Source organism: Alternaria incomplexa, assembly GCF_024043165.1.
Source record: "Alternaria incomplexa strain BMP 0042 chromosome Unknown scaffold_9, whole genome shotgun sequence".
In the NCBI taxonomy this organism is placed as follows: domain Eukaryota; kingdom Fungi; phylum Ascomycota; class Dothideomycetes; order Pleosporales; family Pleosporaceae; genus Alternaria; species Alternaria incomplexa.
The window spans coordinates 610252-628309 of record NW_026249858.1 but is presented as its reverse complement, the minus strand read 5'-3'; the positions used below and the strand labels follow the sequence as shown (position 1 = coordinate 628309).

The following is an 18058-nucleotide window of genomic DNA, read 5'->3' as shown; positions in this document are numbered from 1 at the left end:
GTTTCTACCAAACACAGCAACGACCAATGGAATTGTCTCAATCGACCTCGCTATCTCCTTCCAGGCGCCTTCTATACTTTTGCTTCCGCACTGGAAAACCGGGTAAGAAGGCGGCTTTTCAATATAAGCAAATGAAAGTGGAAGCTTGATTGTCGCGCTAGCCGCAAGCGGCGACAACCTGGGGTAACAACCTCATTAACATGCGAGGCTTGTAGAGAGGTGGCGAGGGGAGAGTGGGTCAGGCTATATGGAAGAAAATCTGAGGTGAGTTAGTTGCGCCAAAGACATGGGACAGAGTGTATATCTTGGACTTATTCCTGGCCTTTCTGGAAAACAGCCGGCCAGAGCTCTCAAGGATCACAATGAGAATCTCCCATGCAAGCACAGCAGTGCTGCTTAACAGCGCCTTTGCTGTCGCTCAATGTTCGTTTCTCCATGGTCTCGACAGCGAAATATTGGCTAACACAAGGCAGCGACGAACGGCACTGGCGTAAAGTGCCCTTCGAGTTCAAAGTTCGCGTCGATCTCAGCCGGTACTTTCTTTGCAAAGCTGAATCCGGGGTGGAATGTTGGCAACACGCTCGATGCCGTGGAGACTGAAGGCAGCTGGAACAACCCACCTGTTGTAGGAAGCACATTCGATGATGCGAAAAGAGCTGGCTTCAAGAGCATTCGAATTCCCATTACCTGGGCTTACCACTTCACTTCCCAATCTCCAGACTGGACCGTCGACCCTGTGTGGCTGCAACGTGTATCAGATGTCGTGGACATGGTCACAGACCGCGGATTGTACGCCATTGTCAACGTCCACCACGACTCTTGGACTTGGGCCGATCTGACAGTAGCGAACACGAATGTTACAGCTGTGGAAGAGAGGCTTGGAAAGCTGTGGGAGCAAATTGGCAAAAAGCTGGCTTGCAAGAGCGAGAAGGTTGCTTTCGAGACGATCAATGAGATTCCAGGAACAACGGCTGAGCATGGCGCTGAGGTCAACAGGCTGAACGACATCTTCCTCAAAGCTATCAATGATGCAGGGGGTCACAATCCGAAGCGCGTTGTTACGCTCGTTGGCGCTGGTGAAGATGGAGCGAAGACGTCGCAGTGGTTTAAGAGGCCTGATCCGAAGTTCAAGAATCCTTGGGGCATTCAGTATCACTACTACTCACCTTGTAAGCAGCAACCATGTCACCACACGAGGTATCATGACTAATCATACTGTAGACGACTACGTTTTCCAGGCCTGGGGCAAAACCACGTGGGGCTCTGACGCGGACAAAGCTACTCTTGAAGCCGACCTCGCCGCCGTCCGTGGAAACTTCACCGATATCCCTCTGGTCATCGGTGAGTGGGCTGTATCGCCCGTTGCCACTGAGACTGCAGCGCGCTGGCGATACTTCGACTTCTTCCTCCGCACAGCAGCAAAACACAACACTTCGACCATCCTCTGGGACAACGGAGCCGACTTCCTTGATCGCGCAACGCACGTTTGGCGCGACGAGGTAGCCTTGGACATCTACCGCAATGCAGTCAAAGGCATCCCAAACGCACTCCCGGAAAGTACTACAGACGGCTCTGCCACAACGCAGACGAGTTCCGCGTACATCTACCACCGCAGGAATGAGACTGTAGGAGACGCCACGTTGGGCTTCATGTTCAACGGAAACACACTCAGTAAGATTAGCAAAGGAAGCAGACAGCTAGCCAAAGGCAAAGACTACACCGTCTCAGGCGAGAAGATCACCTTCACAGCTGCATACCTCAAATCGATTGTCACACCTACCTCGCCCACCGGCAGTCTAGCAAACCTAACATTGACTTTCAACCGCGGCGCCGCTCTGCAAGTCAACATCCTCCAGTACACCACACCAGTCCCATCCAGCAAATCTGGTTCCTTACCAGCAGCCGGTCAGGACTTGCTTATCCCAATTACGTGGTCTGGCCAGAACAGGCCTGCTGCCGTCAAGGCTACCAAAGCTGATGGAACGTATCTGGTGGATGACTGGACGCAGTACCTACCTGTGCTACAGCAGGGTCGGGCGACGTACGGTAACCATTGGGACTGGACTGCGCAAGGTGTTGTTATCAAGGCGGCGGCTTTGGATGCTGTTAGGGCGGCGGGCTTGGATACGACGTTCATGATTGAGTTTTATCCCAGGGAACCGGGCAATGCGGTGGAGTACACTGTGACTGTTTGATAAATAAATCTAGACGAATGGCATCTGGCTAGGAAGGAGATGCATGACAGTTCAAAGAATCATAGAGTTCATTGCATGATGTGTTCAGTTTGCTTGCGTTGACTCAATAAATAGCATTACAATCAAATATATACACTACTCTTCACAGAGCGGAAGTATGCCAAAAGGCCATCGTCACCAAATTCTCCCAACTTAGATAACAGCCTTGGAAACAGGGATGACAATGCTGTCCTCCTTGCGGCCAGCACCAATGTCGGTGGTGACCTCGAGAGGAGCCTCGCCGTAGACGACAGCGCCGTTGGGAAGAGTCTCCTGGAGGGTGACGACTAGAGAATATTAGATCATGCTATGGAGGAAATATATGTAAGGATACAAGCTTACCCTTTCCGTCGTAGGAGAAGTCAAAGGTGGTGCGGTCGCAGTTGTGGAAGAAGGGATCCTGAGCCTCGACGCAGGTGTTCCTCAGCTTGTCGTCTCCGGCGTACTCGTCGTTTGTGAACTCAGCGTGAAGGTAGATTTGGCCCTCAGCGGGACCGGTGGTGACATGGACGCTCCACTGGCCTTGGTTGTCGCGGGGGAGGACGGCGGCGGTGGCGGTGCTGGCGCAGAGAGCGAGGAGGGCGGTGGTGAACTGCATTTTGAAGGTTGTGGTTGTGGTGAGAGAGGTTGGTGGATTGGAGTATTGATAGTAGTGTTGAGGAAGTGATGGATGTTGTTGGTGATGTCTATCTATCTGAGAGAAATAACGAAGTTATATACACAGAGCCGTAGCTGCCGAATGCTACCGTGATGCACGTTTCTCGTGATTACGGGGTACGAATACGAACTCTACAAAAAGCATCTATTTTCACGTCGTAATGCGAGGTGTATCCTTGACCTGGCGGTGTGGGGTTGCCTACCTCTTTCGCGCTGGTCGGCCGAGTGCTGTTCGCCATAGAGATACTGTTTTCCAGGGTCCTCAATACTATGAGCGCGCTGGTATTGCGCTTCTCCTTTTCGATGCGTTAGTGAGCTTATTTTTAGACAGGTACAAGCTCAGATCCTGCAGTCCCTGGCGGAGAGATGCGCTTGACGTCAGAGCATCCGACCGTTGCCGTTGATGTCTGTTTTTGGTGCCTCAAGAATATTCGAATACCTGATTGATGGTACTTCACAGTACTCAGTCCTTATTGAGGATAAATTGTCCATTCTCCCCGTCTCAACCTCGTTGTTTTGGTGAGGAAACAGTCTGAGCGTCTTCACCCACCGGATGAATCGCCCGCGAGCATGAAAGAGGAAGTGGAGAAGTAAATCTCCGAACTATTATAGTATCGTGGCGCCGTCAAGCCGGAACAAGCTTTCCAAGCCGAGAACACGAGCTATCTGTCAGGCACGGCATGATATCACGTCTTAGTTATGTACGTGCGCCGACTGTGACGATGCAACGCTCACCGAGAGAAGACATCAACACCGACCAACACCATGTCAGGACGACGTGACTGTTATCGCCGAGCCGGATTATCGGCCGTTGGCCACTCCTGGTTTGTTGGAACGACTTCATGCGTTCGTATTGAGGGTTTCTTTTTCGAAGACTATCGAGTATCCTAGGTGTTTCTGAATCTGCGCGGCAGGAGGGTGGCAATGCGGCTACCAGGACGTTTCATCGAAACTGAACGAGAAGTGTCCAAGCAGGAAAGTCGTTCAGCTAATATCTATGCCAACTTTTGAAGAGTCAAAACTGTGCATGTTGATGTTGATACATAGAGGTAGCATCGGAGCTGTTCCTCCGAGTAAACACTGGTACGACTCTTGCGAAATCATCACATGAGATCGTGGAGGACGAATTCAGCTTCGTGTATTTCTAGTGAAAGGCTTTTCGATGCTGCTGAGCGGCGGTTGGGCATTTTGAAGAGTTGGGGATGAGTCCTGATGGAGCTACGTCATTGCTACCCGCCTCTTACCAGCCATCGTGCTGCATCTGAGGATAAGAAGAACGCAATATTGATCTCGGAAATGTGTACCAGCTGGGAACCGGTAGCTCGAGTTCACGACTGAAGCATAATGATCTTGTATTCTGCTATCGTATCGTAGCTTCCCATTCCTTCAGCGCAGATCTTAGTCTTGCTTCGACGCCATTCTCGTGCCAAAAGTGCCCTGCGCCTGCGACCTCAACACCGGTAAAGCGTGAATCCGGTTTGGTTTTTAGCTGTTCTGACCAGTCTCGGATTTTCTTTGACGAAGCGAAGATATCCTGGTCCCCATAGAGAGCTAGGGTTATATGCTTTCCAATCACTTCCTGACAGTCGTCTTTAGACCTGCTCCAAAACTTGTGTATCAGAGCCGGTGCGGCAAGTGTAGAGGTTGGCGGCGTGAGCGGCGAGATGAGAAGATAACGCACATCCGGCATTGTAGTAGTCGCGCTCTTCTTCTCCGGTTGCGGTATCGGTTCGTGGTTTTCGTGCCGTCGCCTGTGACTGAGGCTTCTCAACCTCGTTCGGATTTCGAGCCGCGAACCGCCCTCTAGACTTCTTCGGACGTCTCTGCTACTCCTGCGCTTCTCTGGACTTGTCTCTTCCCCACCCATTGTAACAGGAGGTCTTGGTTCATTCCCTGCTCTGCTTTTCCTCCTAGCTCTGGTTTCATCCCGAGCTAGGTTGATCCATTCCAGATTGCTCTGGTCTGCTAGCTTGCGAGCGCGCAGAACTATCTCGTCGGCCGCAGTACCTGCTACTGGAGCGGAGAACGGTTGTAGTATAGTCGGTACGGGCGGTAGGTGTCTGAGGATGAGGGAGCCATAGGAGTAGCCTCCCAATATGACTATGGGGGATGCATCATCTTGCACCGGTGTTGACTCGCTTTGGTTCGATAGGATCGGAGACTGGTCGGGCACGAAGGTAAGGTCGGAGGTAATGCGTGGTCGGAGGCAGGATACGTAGTGCATGAAGAATGCGGCGAAGGATGTATAGTCGTCTAGTTCGGGTCTTCCAGACCAGCTAGTGCGTCCCTTAGACCCGTGAGCACCTCTAGTAGTACGTATTAGTTACAAATTGTTACTGTTACGGCGAAGACCTGTGGTGGCCGTACCTGAAGTTGAACGTGCCCACCATCCACCCAGCATGCAAGAACTCTTCCACCACGATACCAACCACCCGATCGTCGTAGCTACCGCCCATTGGCGCGTATGGGTGTGCCATGACGATACCCCTCCTCTTCCATTGCGCGATATCGGCCGAGTCTTTCGGCTTGGTCAGGGTATCTGGATGGTATACGCGGCAATCGAGTGTCGTGTCATCGTGGATCGACGGTATCGTGAAGCTGTAATGAGCTTCCGGTGGGCGGCGCATCTTCTGGGCCGAATCGAGACCCAGCTGCAGTGCTCATTGCATCTTCGACAGGTAATGATGCTAGGCAGTAGCCGATAAGACTATATGCACAATGCAGAATGCAGGATGGTCTTACTACGCGGCTGTGCAAGGTCGTGGGGTTGGCTCAGAGTTGCGGAGAGCGTTCCGCTGATCGCAGGTCCGTGCTAGCTACTGGCAAAGATGCCGGAAGACGCGTCGAAACACCTAAGAGCCCGGCTCTTCCAGTAAGCTCCCATGTGAACCTATACCGCTACTAGAAAACTAACCCTTGTGCAATCTAAGTCCGGGTTTGTCTGATGACTTTGAACACTTCAGGTGGCTGCAAACCGGTGTACCGCCCCGTGGCTGTGCTTTTCGGCTGCTACCTGGGTGAGCCTGGGCTGATTCGTATAATATGGGCGACTCCTCTCCCTTCAGCCTGATCCACGCAGCTGACTTCCGGGCGTTCACCGATGAATTCATCTGTTATCAAGCGAACAAAAATGCGCTACTTGCCATTGATGCTTCCACACTCATGCATCAATTCCTTACACAGCAAACAAAATGCCAAACACCTGTCGGCACAAGCATGTTGAAACCACAGATTCTTTCAGCTGCTGTCTATCTTGCGGCGAACTCGTTGAAGAAGCGACGTCATCATCTCCTCCAGAACGACGCTTCAAGTACGAACCACTCGACTACGAAACCGAGCAATATATCCGGCTAGTGCGTTTGCATCAAGGACAAAAGCAGGACGATATCGTATGCGAGCTTGTCCACGTCAGTCTAGCATCCGAACCACTCTACGAAGCGGTTTCCTATACTTGGGCGATGACGAATGGGGATGCCTCCCTGTCCCAGTCTATAGTTTGTCATGGGAAGAAGCTCGCTATCACGAAGAATTGTGAAGCGGCCCTTCGATGCGTTAGAAGACCAAACCTAACCCGTGTACTTTGGGTTGATGCTATGTAAGCTCGTCGTGCAGACTTCACGTCGTACAAAGGCTGATTGCTCACATTACTATCAGATGTATCGATCAGACAAGCACGACGGAAAAAAACCACCAAGTGCGCCTCATGAACGCCGTTTATTCTAACGCATCTCAAGTGTTATTATACCTGGGTTTCTGTTACCCTCAAAGGATCTCGAGATTCTTGCGTTACTTAGACAAGAGATCTCGAGGCATAATCACTGGAGATACTTGGATCGAGGAGTCCCTGGTTATGGAGTTTCTGCAGCACCCGTACTTCAACAGGGTCTGGGTGTTACAAGAAATATCCCTGGCGAAGCTAGTCGCACTCTATACGGATTCTAACACTATCCATTGGGATGCGCAGACGGTTCGGGAGCTCATTTTCCTGTGCAACGCGTATAAGCACAATCCTCCAGGTGTTCTAAACTGGCTTCCAGCAACTCAACGAGACGAGCACGACTGCCTAGACTTATTACATCGGGCCCGTCGCTGCATGGCCACAGATCCAAGAGACAAAGTTTTCGCTCTCTATGGATTCCTCCCCTTAGCCTTTCGAGAGGCTCTTCCAATAAACTATGCTGTGGACACCGAAGAAGTCTATTGGAATCTCGCAACACACTTGATATTCACCACGAGACGGCTAGACGTGTTGAAGCATGTATGTCCCTATCAGCCTCTAGAGCTCAATAGTATGCCAAGCTGGGTACCGGATTGGAAAATGCGTGATTTCATATTTATGGAGCTTCCCAAATTTACAGTAGCGCAGATGAGTAAGCTTCCGGGTGGCTTCAGTCAAATGTCGATCGAAACTTGGTCAAATGCCGAGCTCCAGTCGAAAGCTACACATGCTTCACATGACAATCGCCAGACACAGCTCAGCTCTCTGCGTGCTTCCTTCCTAGGGTACCGAAGCCAGCATACTGATCACCGCCTTCCAATACCTAGGAGTCACTCCATGAGGTCTTCTTCGATCCCGTATTTGCGCGTACGAGGATGCTTTCTGGACACGGTCACCAAAAATACCTACACACTCCCTTCGGACAGATTCTATTGGGAATTTTACTCTCGTCGACGTGATGGACGGAGACCTGCCTTCGAATCGAATGTCTGTCACCGACCAGGATATTGCTGCAGCCCTTCGTCTGAGAGACGGTTGGATTATGATTGGAAGCAGTTGTCGGATCTGGGTGAATTAATGAACAGCTTTCGTGGGGAAAAGCGGGCTTTTGAGACACATCAATCGATCGGGTTCGCGTTATTTCCAGTTATCAATGAACCATCGCAATCGCGGCAAATAAGGAGAGTAGAACCAGGGGATACGATCTGGGCTATAGAAGGACTCGACGTCCCTGTCATTCTGCGTCAAAGAACCCTCAGCAGCAAGGCATGTTACATACTTATTGGGCAATGCTATCTTCATAGAGCAGGGCTAGATCACGAGTGCCCTGCATGTGGCCCAGCTCCGCAACCGTGGTCGATGGAGTACATGACTATCGACATCTGGTAGCGTTGAGATCGGCTTCACAATAAAATTGCACTGATACACGAACATGGAAGTAGCACTGAGCGGCAGTTTAAGATTATAAATTATCCGCACCCATCCATACCCAAGACAGCATACCTTGAGTAAAGAAAGACACCCAACTACAGCTCTAACAACCCACCCCTTCACAGCGGACGAAGCGCACCACTTCTATCCTCAGCCCACCTACCAGCGATGGCCTGTCGTGTACTCTTCCCCCAAAACGCCACCGGCATAGCAACCAACCCGCCCACAATCTGGAAAATCATGAGTTCAATACCCACCCACACGTACCCATGTGACTCTATCCACGGTACGAGCGCAAAGCTCATGGCCCAACTGAGGAAGTAACAACCTCCAAAAACAACAGCAATAGCGGGGGCCGCCCAGCGTGGGAAAGCTTCGGTAACCCAAAGCGTGTTCGCAATCATCATCGTTATGAAGGAGAAGCCGTTGATACCGTATGCGAAGTAAAAAGCAGACGCTCGCCATTGATACTGTACTGCGACGCCGTAGAGTGAAGAGCTCAGAGCGCCGGTAATGACGGGTAGGATGTAGCTGACGAGGTAGTGCTCTGCTTCTAGGACACCTTTGTTGCGGCTCGATAGCCGCTTCAGCACCTTGCCGAAGAGGATGGCGAAAATGGGCAAGCCACATAGGGCTCCCACTCCGGATGCGACGTTGACGGTGCCAACAAGACCAGGTGGTATGTTGTAAGGTGGTGCGACAAGAACGCGTGCGTACGTTGCGCCGATGAAGATCATGCTTGCCGAGTTGAAGGCAGAGGCAATGAAGACCCAGAAGATGAGTGGGTTGACGGCACAGTAACCCATCTGGATGACGCAACGACCCGCCGAAGCCCATGATGCGAAGGGTGAGCGTGATAGGCCGACCCGATCACGGAAGCCCGCGAATCCGGTGCGCAGCGGGTATTCGGGAAGGTCGCGATAGATCTCGGAGTCCTTTTCGCGATCTTCGTAGACTGTCAGCTTTTCGGTGGCGCTCTGCAACAGAATGAGCCCGTTGAAAGCTACAGTCGGCCTCTTGAAGTATGTTTCCGGATAGAGGAAGAACGTGACGACAAGTGAGATGACGACGGGGATGGTCCAGTAGTGGTAGAATCGCCGCCAGTTGTTTCCGTGGTCGGCTAAGACAGGTACCAGTGCAACGCCTGAAGTGCCAAAGCATCCTGCCATGCACCACATGAGAGCTACTGCTACCGATCTCTGGTTGATGTATGTGAGGTCAATAACCATTAGGAAGGCCTGATGTTGTTAGCAGATAGATTGATAGGGGAATTGCAACCCCACTTACAAGAGATAACGCAAGGCCCTCTGCCAAACCGAGGAAACAGACTGCGGCCACGAGCGAACAGAAACTTTTCGCTTGACCAGCCCATATGATAGCACCCAGCTCGACAAGGGACGCGATCAAGATCGTAGGTCGGCGACCCAACCCGATTGATACTGGCACCCACATCAAGCACCCGATGCCCATGAGCATGGTCGGGCCTGTAACCAACGCCTTGATCTGATAATTTGGTATGTCCTAGATGTAGTATGTGAGCGGTATTCGTCTCAGGTAGCTATAGAATGCAGCTTACCTCATCCTGGAAATCTGCTTGGATACTATCGAGTATGACTGACGCTGCTTGAGCCGCAGTGAGACAGATAATAGAATAGAGAGCTAATGCGAACAGCGCTCCGGCTGTCTTCCACCTGCCCCAGTTCAAAGGATCGGCTTTGGAATTTGATGGCATAGGGAGTTTGAGCGTTCTTCCATCGTTTGTGATGAGGAATGTGCTGCCAGCGAGGTTGTATGATTCGCGCTTCGATGGGTCTGATGTGCCTGGGGTTGATGACCTAGAGCGGTACCCCATGATTGAAGGCACGGATGGCCTCTTCCCGGATGCATCTCCAGTGATAGGTGCGTATATAGGGTGTGGTTCTGAGACTGGAGGAGAGTTGAGTGGTGGAGCCAGCTCCACCATCGGGTGCGGATCTTCCAACGAGGAAGGAGTCCCGTTAGAGTATGTTTCGGACATCATGATTTCCATGATCAGAGAGGTTAAGGAAAGACTGGCGACACGAGTCACCACACAAGTGGATCGTGAACGGACGGGGGGACTAACAAACGAAAAACGACTGAAGGATTGACAACCTGGAAAGCGTGGCGGTCGCTACGATCTATATCCACAAATACTCGAGGCTCGCGCTTTTCGGCGTTCGCGGGTGCGACCGCACTACTGTCGATCCCACCTAGAGTTGAGGCTTGGAAAGAAAGTATAAGCTCCTGTCTCTCCATCTGAAGCTCGCCAAAGCCACCGCATCACACCGAGCGCAAAGACGAGCAAGGACGCATCGGCATAACTTCAACGCTTCGTGCGCAAGATGCAGATCCTCGTACCGGTTCGAGCAGCGTGCGCGAGCCCGGGAGATGCCTGGAATCGGCCGATTGGTCTGATCGATTATCACGAACCCGGTGGTCTGGGGACTCATGTTGGGCCTCAAACAACAACGTGATCCCCCAAGAGAATGGGCAAAGCTACGGCCTATCCGCGGTACCATAGCGTTTCACCTGCCGTGCTGATTCAGGATGAGTGACAGCGGCACTCAACGGCTGCCAGTGCACCGTGTCCGGAGAATGACCGATGACTGCTATTCGCCGTCCATCGACGCGTTTCGGAGCCTCAAGGAAAGGTCTGCGAACAACAATCCCGAGGTCTGGGCTAAAACATCGTTATGTTTGATATGTGGCTAGTAAGCGTATATGTGAGTATGCTGATCATGCGAACGACAAGATCATGGCCTGACGGTGTTTACGGATACCGAGCGTCCTCGGTGCTATACCTGCGAAGATCCGGGGAAGCTAGCTCCACGTAATCCTTCTCACCGCAACTGCGAAGACCTCGAAACCTATGAAACCAGGAAAAGCTTGTCGATCAAGCATACGTACAACGACCGTATGCGTGCAGCGGAGAATTTCGTAAGATGAGGCTGGAGAACGTTGGAGACTTGGCCAGCTAAGGGGCGCGCTATTGACCAAGGGTTCCACACCACGTGCAATGATCAGCCGAACAGGCGTTTGCAATTTCGACAAGGCGCCCAACTCGATGCTTACGAAATCATGCTGTTCGAGGGCCTCGTAAACCATGCGGAGAGGATGGCGCTGAAACCCAGAGGAACTCGGAGAGTTCGAACGACATCGCCGGGCAGCGAAACCGTTGGCTAGCGCTAAAGCCCTGGAACATCCCGCAGCCTGCCACATCTGGCACACTCAGAATTTTGAGTAAATGGCCGCCAAGCATCACGACATCTATTCGTCCGGACACTCGCCAAGGCCACCGCGAAGCAGAAGACCCCCCGAACCCCCTTATCCCTAACTTCCACCAACAACATTTACGTTTGGCGTGCCAAATAAGCTCTAGGCTACAAGTACTGCCACCAGACGTGCGGACGCTAGAAACGTTATGTCGGCCCGAGCCCGCCTGTCACAAAAGAATGAAGCTCCCCTCCAGTCATCTTCAACGGACGCTTGCTGACTACTTACTTACCAAAGAGGCCTAGGGAAGCCAAGGCTATTACTCATCTGCTGTGCTGACTGACTTGAGGCTGGGTTTGTTTGAAATTGCAAAATCGATACCCAACCATCATCGTTGCTAATCATGTCGATCACCACCTGCCTACTTGGGGATCGTACAGAGAGACTACTTGAGCTTGGGACGCTCCGCATTGCTTGGTAGACCCGAAAGCCTTGCTTTGGTTGCGAAAGCTTCACGAGGCTGTGTCTGTTGTTTGCTGCGGACACTGGGCGGCTAGGTTGGACGACTGGAGTTAACTCCGACGAGCAATCTCCATTACGCACGCCACAGGAGTTTTGCAATTATGGATTATAAAGATTAACATTCTGTTCTTGAGTTCATATGTAATCATCTGTTATGGCTTCAAGCGATGTGTTTCCACCAGTGTAGTGGGAGTCACAGAAACGATAGCGGTTTCGATAGGTTATGCTAAAGATCAGCCAGTGAGCCCCAGGATTGCGTTCAAGCGATAGTCTTCGTCCGAGTGCATGGCCGTAGCAATGCTTGCATTCTGCATACAGTTGGTGTGAAACAAGCTGACAGTCACAAGGCCATTATCTTACTCAACACCTTGCAACTGGGAAGCACATCGTCACTCCATCACAGTACCAAGACAAGAGTCCGGGAGGGCGCGGAAGCAATCGAAAACGGCAAACACCGTATCCACCGTATGAGGATAGAGATATCTTATGGCCGTAAGTTCCTTCCGAATAAGGACGAAGACTGCTGCAGGAGGACGAAAATTGGCATGCATGAATGAAGATCAGTATCAATATGGATGGGTTTGGGGTAACATGCCCCCGAAGGAACCACCGGATTTCGGAGCCACCTCTCCGCTCTTATCATGACATGGTCAATCAGGCTGTACGGGTAAACACAGCGACAGAGTTTCTCGGGGTCTTCCCTTTAGAAATCGCGAAGGTTTCATTCCGACTACATAAAGATGCCTCTAGAAGATCCGAATAAAAATCTTGGGGTATCAGGTGCTAGAACTAAAGCGTAAAAAGAGATGTCGGCAAAGCCAAAGGAGATGTGAAAACCAAAAAAGGTACGGTACAAATACCGCCCAGCATCGTCCATCGTGTCTGACTCGATTGAACGCCGCTTAGGAAAGGTGTGTCGTGCAGACACGTTGTGAACAGTTAAAAACACCAAGACGTCGCCCTCTTGGGCGAGTATGTGGGAAGCGCGCATGTTGAAATCGTAACGTAGAAGCGAAACGGATGTCAGGAAAACCGGGCGACGACAGCTCAGCCGTTGTACCAGCCGTTGGCGCCAACTGTTGCCTCTTCTACTTGGCGTTGAGGTATCAGCGGTGTTGTGATATCATATGCTTCGATGAACATCCGCCAAGAGGGGAAGTCGAGGCTGAACACGGCCTGGTGTTTTTGTACGTCTCTCTCTCGGTGTTCTGAGACGCCACTGGGTGCTGCAGGTACTGGTAGTAGTTAGTATATGTACGACTCCATTAAACTCGCAGACTTACAAAGTAGCGGAAGTCCATGTGCGTCTTTGACTATCTTGGCATTTCCTTCCTTTACCAGGAAACTGATGTAGAAAAGGTTCTCAACCGTCTGCCCAAAGTCGTGAGGGTTAATTGCGAAATCAAGCAGATTAACTGCGGGTTCGTCTTCGTTGGTCATGGCGATTCTGTGGCGTCTAAGGGCAGCGATTGGAGCGTCGGCAGTATACTCATCATCTGGGATTGCGTCGATTTCTTCTTGAACCAACGTTTGTGAGACTGTGATATGCTGTTCCAAGCGTGACCTGATACCTCTAACCAAAGTCGTCAAGTTGTTGCTCTCATTTTGCTGAATGTCACCGGTTTGAATCTCCTGGGGGCGAGTTGCTGGACCAAGAGGTTGCCGTTGCGATCGAGCTTTCTTTTGAGTTACACGAACGCGCCTCTGGACTGAGAGTGGGCCGAGCAAAAAACTTGATGTTGGCGGTCGCCTGTTGCGCGGGAAGCATGCTCGCCGACCTAGTAATGCCCAGTCGAGCCCATCTGGATCTTCCTCGTCGTCATCGCCTACGGCTAGTGCGGGTGCGTCTTCCTCGCCTGCGATGTGACCGCCGGATTTCATAAAGTATATGCATTTTGAAACGAATTGATCCAGATCGATGCCTACACCAGAGTTGCCTAAGCTGTTGTTGAGCTTCTTGCCTGCTAGGTCGCTGGCGCTGACGAGGAAGCGGGAGTCAACGGTAGCGTCAGCCGTTTGTCGCACTTTGCCGAACAAGCTGTTTTGTGTCTTGATAGCATCAAGCAGTCCGCTGTCGCGTGATTTAACATAGTCATCGCGATTATCTGCTGTGGTCAGTGATGTGCATGCGACGTGGACCAAATTGCTCGACTCACCTTCCAGCATACGATGATTATCGCGCATGTTTGCCCGCAGTCTCCTTCGCTGCTCGGGGTTCTGGTTTGGGTTGTAGTACTTCTGGTCGCCTTCCTCATCTGACTCTGGTGGGGGCTGCGAGGGCGTTTCCACTTCGTGCATGTCCTCTTCCTCCTCCTCCTCCTCATGTTCGTCGTTTCCATCATCGTAGATTTGCGGCTGAGCCATTGCGTAGTTGTCCGTCCTCCTCCTCTTACTGCCGTTGCCAGTTGTTGAGCCCGAGTCGGGGGTCGGCATACGCACCGACGCGCTGCGCATGCCACCAGCCTTGCCTCGTCGCGGCGTGTTTGCGCGTGTCTCAGGCTGTTCATTCTCTTTGTCCGAGTTCGTTGAGCGCGTTGGGCTGAGAACGGAATAAGACGTGGTGCGCGCATTGCTATCGTTCCGGGGCGCCACAGAGGGGTCGCGATAAAGAGAGTCGACGGTGGAAGCGCGTGTCTGGGGGGTAGCCGAGAGGTGTGTGTTGAGACGCGCCATGCCGCGTCGTGAAAGTGAAAGCGAGTAAGGGAGCGTTGGAGGGGTATGGCAGGGCAATGGTGGTGGTGATGCGGGCGATGTCCTGTGCCTGGGACGCGGTTGCCGAATGTGCAGAGGCTAGCGCGACTTGCTAGAGGCAAGTGCGACCGCGCTCGTCAGCCAAGCCGTGCAGCACGCGAAAGGGCTCTTTCCATTCGCGGACCCCTGCATGCGCGTCGGCTTGTGGAGCTTCTGACCCGCATGGCTTCATCCAGTGCGCAGTGCAAGTGTCTCTCCTTCACCCCGCCAGACGATGCGATGAACGGGCGTTCCCGCTAGCACCCTCGAAACCTGTCATGTGCTGGTAGGCGATAAGACTTGCACATGCCTCACACCCATGGCATGCCGTAGCATCCAGCTTCCCCACCGCGCACGATGGAAGCCTTCAACTTTGCGACGTCTCTCGACCTGACCGAGTTGGCGGTCCATGTTAGAATGTAGGCATCCTCGCTGTAGTATTACTGAAGTCGTGCTGAGTAATGCAGAGATCGTCTTGATGGGAACCAGAAGCCCATCCCGTACTCGGTGTTGTTGAAGAGGCCGGACCTTAGGCACCGAGCTTCGAATATCAAGTGGGTCGCCTCTCACCTGGTGAGAGAGGAGTGAGGAGTACTGACAAGTGCCTAGCCCAAACTTTGAGCTGTATGTTACTGCGCAGATATGGGCGGATAGCAAGCCCCTCACCGTGCCCGTCCAAACCGCCTACAAGTCCTTCAAGAACGCGCGCATCTGGAACGAATGGCTGCAGCTCCCCGTGACGTATGCGAACCTCCCCGCCTCCGCCCAGATAGCCATCACGATATGGGACCTATCGCCCGCCGAAGACACCGACTCGAGTCTCCATGCCGTGCCCTTTGGTGGCACAACCATACCTCTCTTCGACAACGACAACACGCTCCACAAGGGCAGACAACGCTGTCGGATACACCGCTTCAAGGCAGCAGATGGCCTGACCAACACTACAACTCCGTGGGTAATACCGCCGGCGCGTAAGAGTAGAAAGGCGCAGGTCGTTGAAGATACCGTGGATGAGCAGGTCGCCGAGATGGAGAGACTAGAAGGCTTGCTGAAGAAGCAGGAGATGGGCGATCTGCCGACCAACAACTGGCTCGACGGACTGGTATACAAGAAGATGATGCAAATACGGAAGGAAGCGCTCAAGGCCGAGGCTGCGGCTTTGAACCGCCAGAGCAAGACGAACGGAACGAACGGCTCTGCAGACGGCGAAGACCAGGAACTCTTCTATCTCGACATCGAACTGCCCCGTTTCGACCACGCCATCGTCTTCTCCGACGTCGAATACCCACCGCCCCCCGTATCAGACTTGCGATTGCCAGCCGAAGCCGATGTGAGGCTGCGTCCTCCACCCGAAGTGTCATTTGGACCAGGTATCGACATCGACGGTATTGGATACGGCGATGCGGATGCAGGACGGCTCATCAAGATCTACGACCCTGAAGTCGGCCGACGAGTGAACCCTGCCGAAGACAAGCATCGCGAGTTGATGCGCAGCCAGCAGACCGATTCACTCGACCGCGACCGCAAGCCCAACGTACACGTTCGAGATAAGCTCAACCTGCTGCTCTCTAAGGGGCCGCTCGAGGAGATCACATCACACGAACGAGACGATATTTGGAAGTTCAGATACTTCTTGCTACGCGACAAGCGGGCCTTGACCAAGTTCGTCAAGTGCGTGAACTGGAAGAACCCGCGAGAAGCCCGGCAAGCTGCACCCTTGCTCGATAAGTGGGCAGAAATAGATGTCGACGACGCGCTCGAACTCCTTGGACCCCACTTCGACCACCCCGTAGTACGAAGCTACGCTGTCGAGCGCTTGAAGAAAGCCGACGACGAAGAGCTCCAGCTCTACCTTCTACAACTGGTGCAAGCACTCAAGTATGAAGCACCAGGCGAAGGTGATGATTCGTCGCTAGCGCGTTTTCTGGTTACTCGCGCAGCCAACAGCTTCACATTGGGCAACTTCCTACATTGGTATCTCATGGTGGAGATCAGCGACTTCAGCACCGACCAGGAGCCAGAACATCGTGAACTCTTCGCCAAGGTCGAATACGACTTCATGGTCGAGCTGGAGAAGACGCCTGAAGGTGTCGAAACCCGCAAGACCTTCCAGCGTCAGGGCGAGCTGCTCACCATCTTGGCCAAAATATCGAAAGATGTGCGCTTCGGTGGAGGGGATCGGCCTACCAAGCTTGCCCGTCTCAAGAAGGCGATTGCTGACCCGAAGAACGAACTCACCAATTTCGACCCACTTCCTCTGCCCCTCGATCCATCTGTGTACATCACCGGGATATCAACGGAAGACTGCAATGTTCTAAAATCATCTTTGCTACCTATGGTGCTATCCTTCAAGACCACAACGTCGAATCCATATCCAATCATATTCAAGACTGGCGATGACCTACGGCAGGATCAACTCGTCATTCAAATCATCACATTGATGGATCGACTTCTTCGCAAAGAGAATCTGGATCTCAAGCTAACACCCTACCGTATTCTCGCTACTTCCACCTCCGCTGGCGCCTTCCAGTTCGTGCCTTCGATGAGCATTGCAGCAGCGTGCCAGAAGCACAAGGGCTCCCTACTGGCCTACCTGCGCGCTAATAACCCTGACGATAGCGCACCACTCGGCGTTCGGAAGGAGGCAATGGACACTTACATCAAGTCCTGCGCTGGCTACTGTGTAATAACCTACCTTCTAGGTGTTGGCGATCGCCATCTCGACAACCTCCTGCTTGCCCCATCGGGTGCCTTCTTCCACGTAGACTTTGGATACATTCTGGGAAGAGACCCAAAGCCTTTTGCACCAGCTATGAAGCTTTGTCGCGAGATGATTGAAGGCATGGGCGGAGTGCAGCACCCAAACTATCTTGTCTTCAAAGAGTACTCCTACACAGCATGGTCTACCTTGCGCAAGTCCTCGAACCTCATACTCAACCTTTTTGCTCTCATGCAAGGAGCCAACATCCCCGATATCAAGGTAGAGAGGGAAGGTAGCGTAAGAAAGGTTCAAGAGCGTATGTGGCTAGGAAAGGGTGTTGGTGGTGCCAAGGGTGAAGACGAGGCAGCGAGAGAATGGGAAGGGCTCGTCGAGGAATCATTGGGTGATTGGAAGGCGGGGGTCATTGACTGGGCACATGAGTTTGTCCAGACCTATTGGCGGAAGTAAAATCAGACTACGATTCAGTACGATAGGTGGAGCTGTCGGCATAGTGTAGGAATCCATGCACATGCCGTTGTTCATTAATGAGGCGTTCCCCATGCCAAGGCCAACCCCGCCAGATCGACGTGTCCAGGACTAGCACGCGGCGCGTATCCCGGTGGAGACTCCGATGGAGAAGCCCCTCTCCACACACTTGGGAGGTTGTATGACTTCACTCACGAAACGCGCCACCGGGGAAATGCAAACGGCGGGTTTCCCAATCGCGAGTACCCGTAGCATCGGTAAGCGTACGTGGAGCTGCTACAATGTAAAAGACGTGTCTATGCCCCTCCATGTCTGGGGCAGCTACACGTATCCGTAAGCTTTGCA

The 18058-nt window shown here is 52.6% G+C and overlaps 6 protein-coding genes across 6 annotated transcripts; 2 read left to right on the top strand and 4 right to left on the bottom strand.

Moving 5' to 3' along the window:
• Positions 1-362: 362 nt before the first annotated feature.
• J4E90_006570 (uncharacterized protein) lies at positions 363-2195 on the top strand (the record flags this gene model as incomplete). The annotated part of the gene is made up of 3 exons (XM_051436115.1): positions 363-423; positions 474-1169; positions 1222-2195. The coding sequence occupies 3 exons, from the start codon at positions 363-365 to the stop codon at positions 2193-2195; spliced, it is 1731 nt and encodes a 576-aa protein (XP_051289909.1).
• Positions 2196-2387: 192 nt separating this feature from the next.
• Positions 2388-2832, bottom strand: J4E90_006569 (uncharacterized protein; the record flags this gene model as incomplete). The annotated part of the gene is made up of 2 exons (XM_051436114.1): positions 2388-2521; positions 2577-2832. The coding sequence occupies 2 exons, from the start codon at positions 2830-2832 to the stop codon at positions 2388-2390; spliced, it is 390 nt and encodes a 129-aa protein (XP_051289908.1).
• A 1419-nt stretch (positions 2833-4251) lies between these two features.
• Positions 4252-5518, bottom strand: J4E90_006568 (uncharacterized protein; the record flags this gene model as incomplete). The annotated part of the gene is made up of 2 exons (XM_051436113.1): positions 4252-5197; positions 5259-5518. The coding sequence occupies 2 exons, from the start codon at positions 5516-5518 to the stop codon at positions 4252-4254; spliced, it is 1206 nt and encodes a 401-aa protein (XP_051289907.1).
• A 2641-nt stretch (positions 5519-8159) lies between these two features.
• Positions 8160-9892, bottom strand: J4E90_006567 (uncharacterized protein; the record flags this gene model as incomplete). The annotated part of the gene is made up of 3 exons (XM_051436112.1): positions 8160-9278; positions 9328-9561; positions 9617-9892. The coding sequence occupies 3 exons, from the start codon at positions 9890-9892 to the stop codon at positions 8160-8162; spliced, it is 1629 nt and encodes a 542-aa protein (XP_051289906.1).
• A 2951-nt stretch (positions 9893-12843) lies between these two features.
• Positions 12844-14469, bottom strand: J4E90_006566 (uncharacterized protein; the record flags this gene model as incomplete). Its single annotated transcript, XM_051436111.1, has 3 exons — positions 12844-13022; positions 13080-13901; positions 13953-14469. 3 exons carry the CDS (start codon positions 14467-14469, stop codon positions 12844-12846), a joined length of 1518 nt encoding a protein of 505 aa, XP_051289905.1.
• Positions 14470-14883: 414 nt separating this feature from the next.
• Positions 14884-17695, top strand: J4E90_006565 (uncharacterized protein; the record flags this gene model as incomplete). Its single annotated transcript, XM_051436110.1, has 3 exons — positions 14884-14945; positions 14994-15080; positions 15136-17695. The coding sequence occupies 3 exons, from the start codon at positions 14884-14886 to the stop codon at positions 17693-17695; spliced, it is 2709 nt and encodes a 902-aa protein (XP_051289904.1).
• Between the last annotated feature and the right edge of the window lie 363 nt (positions 17696-18058).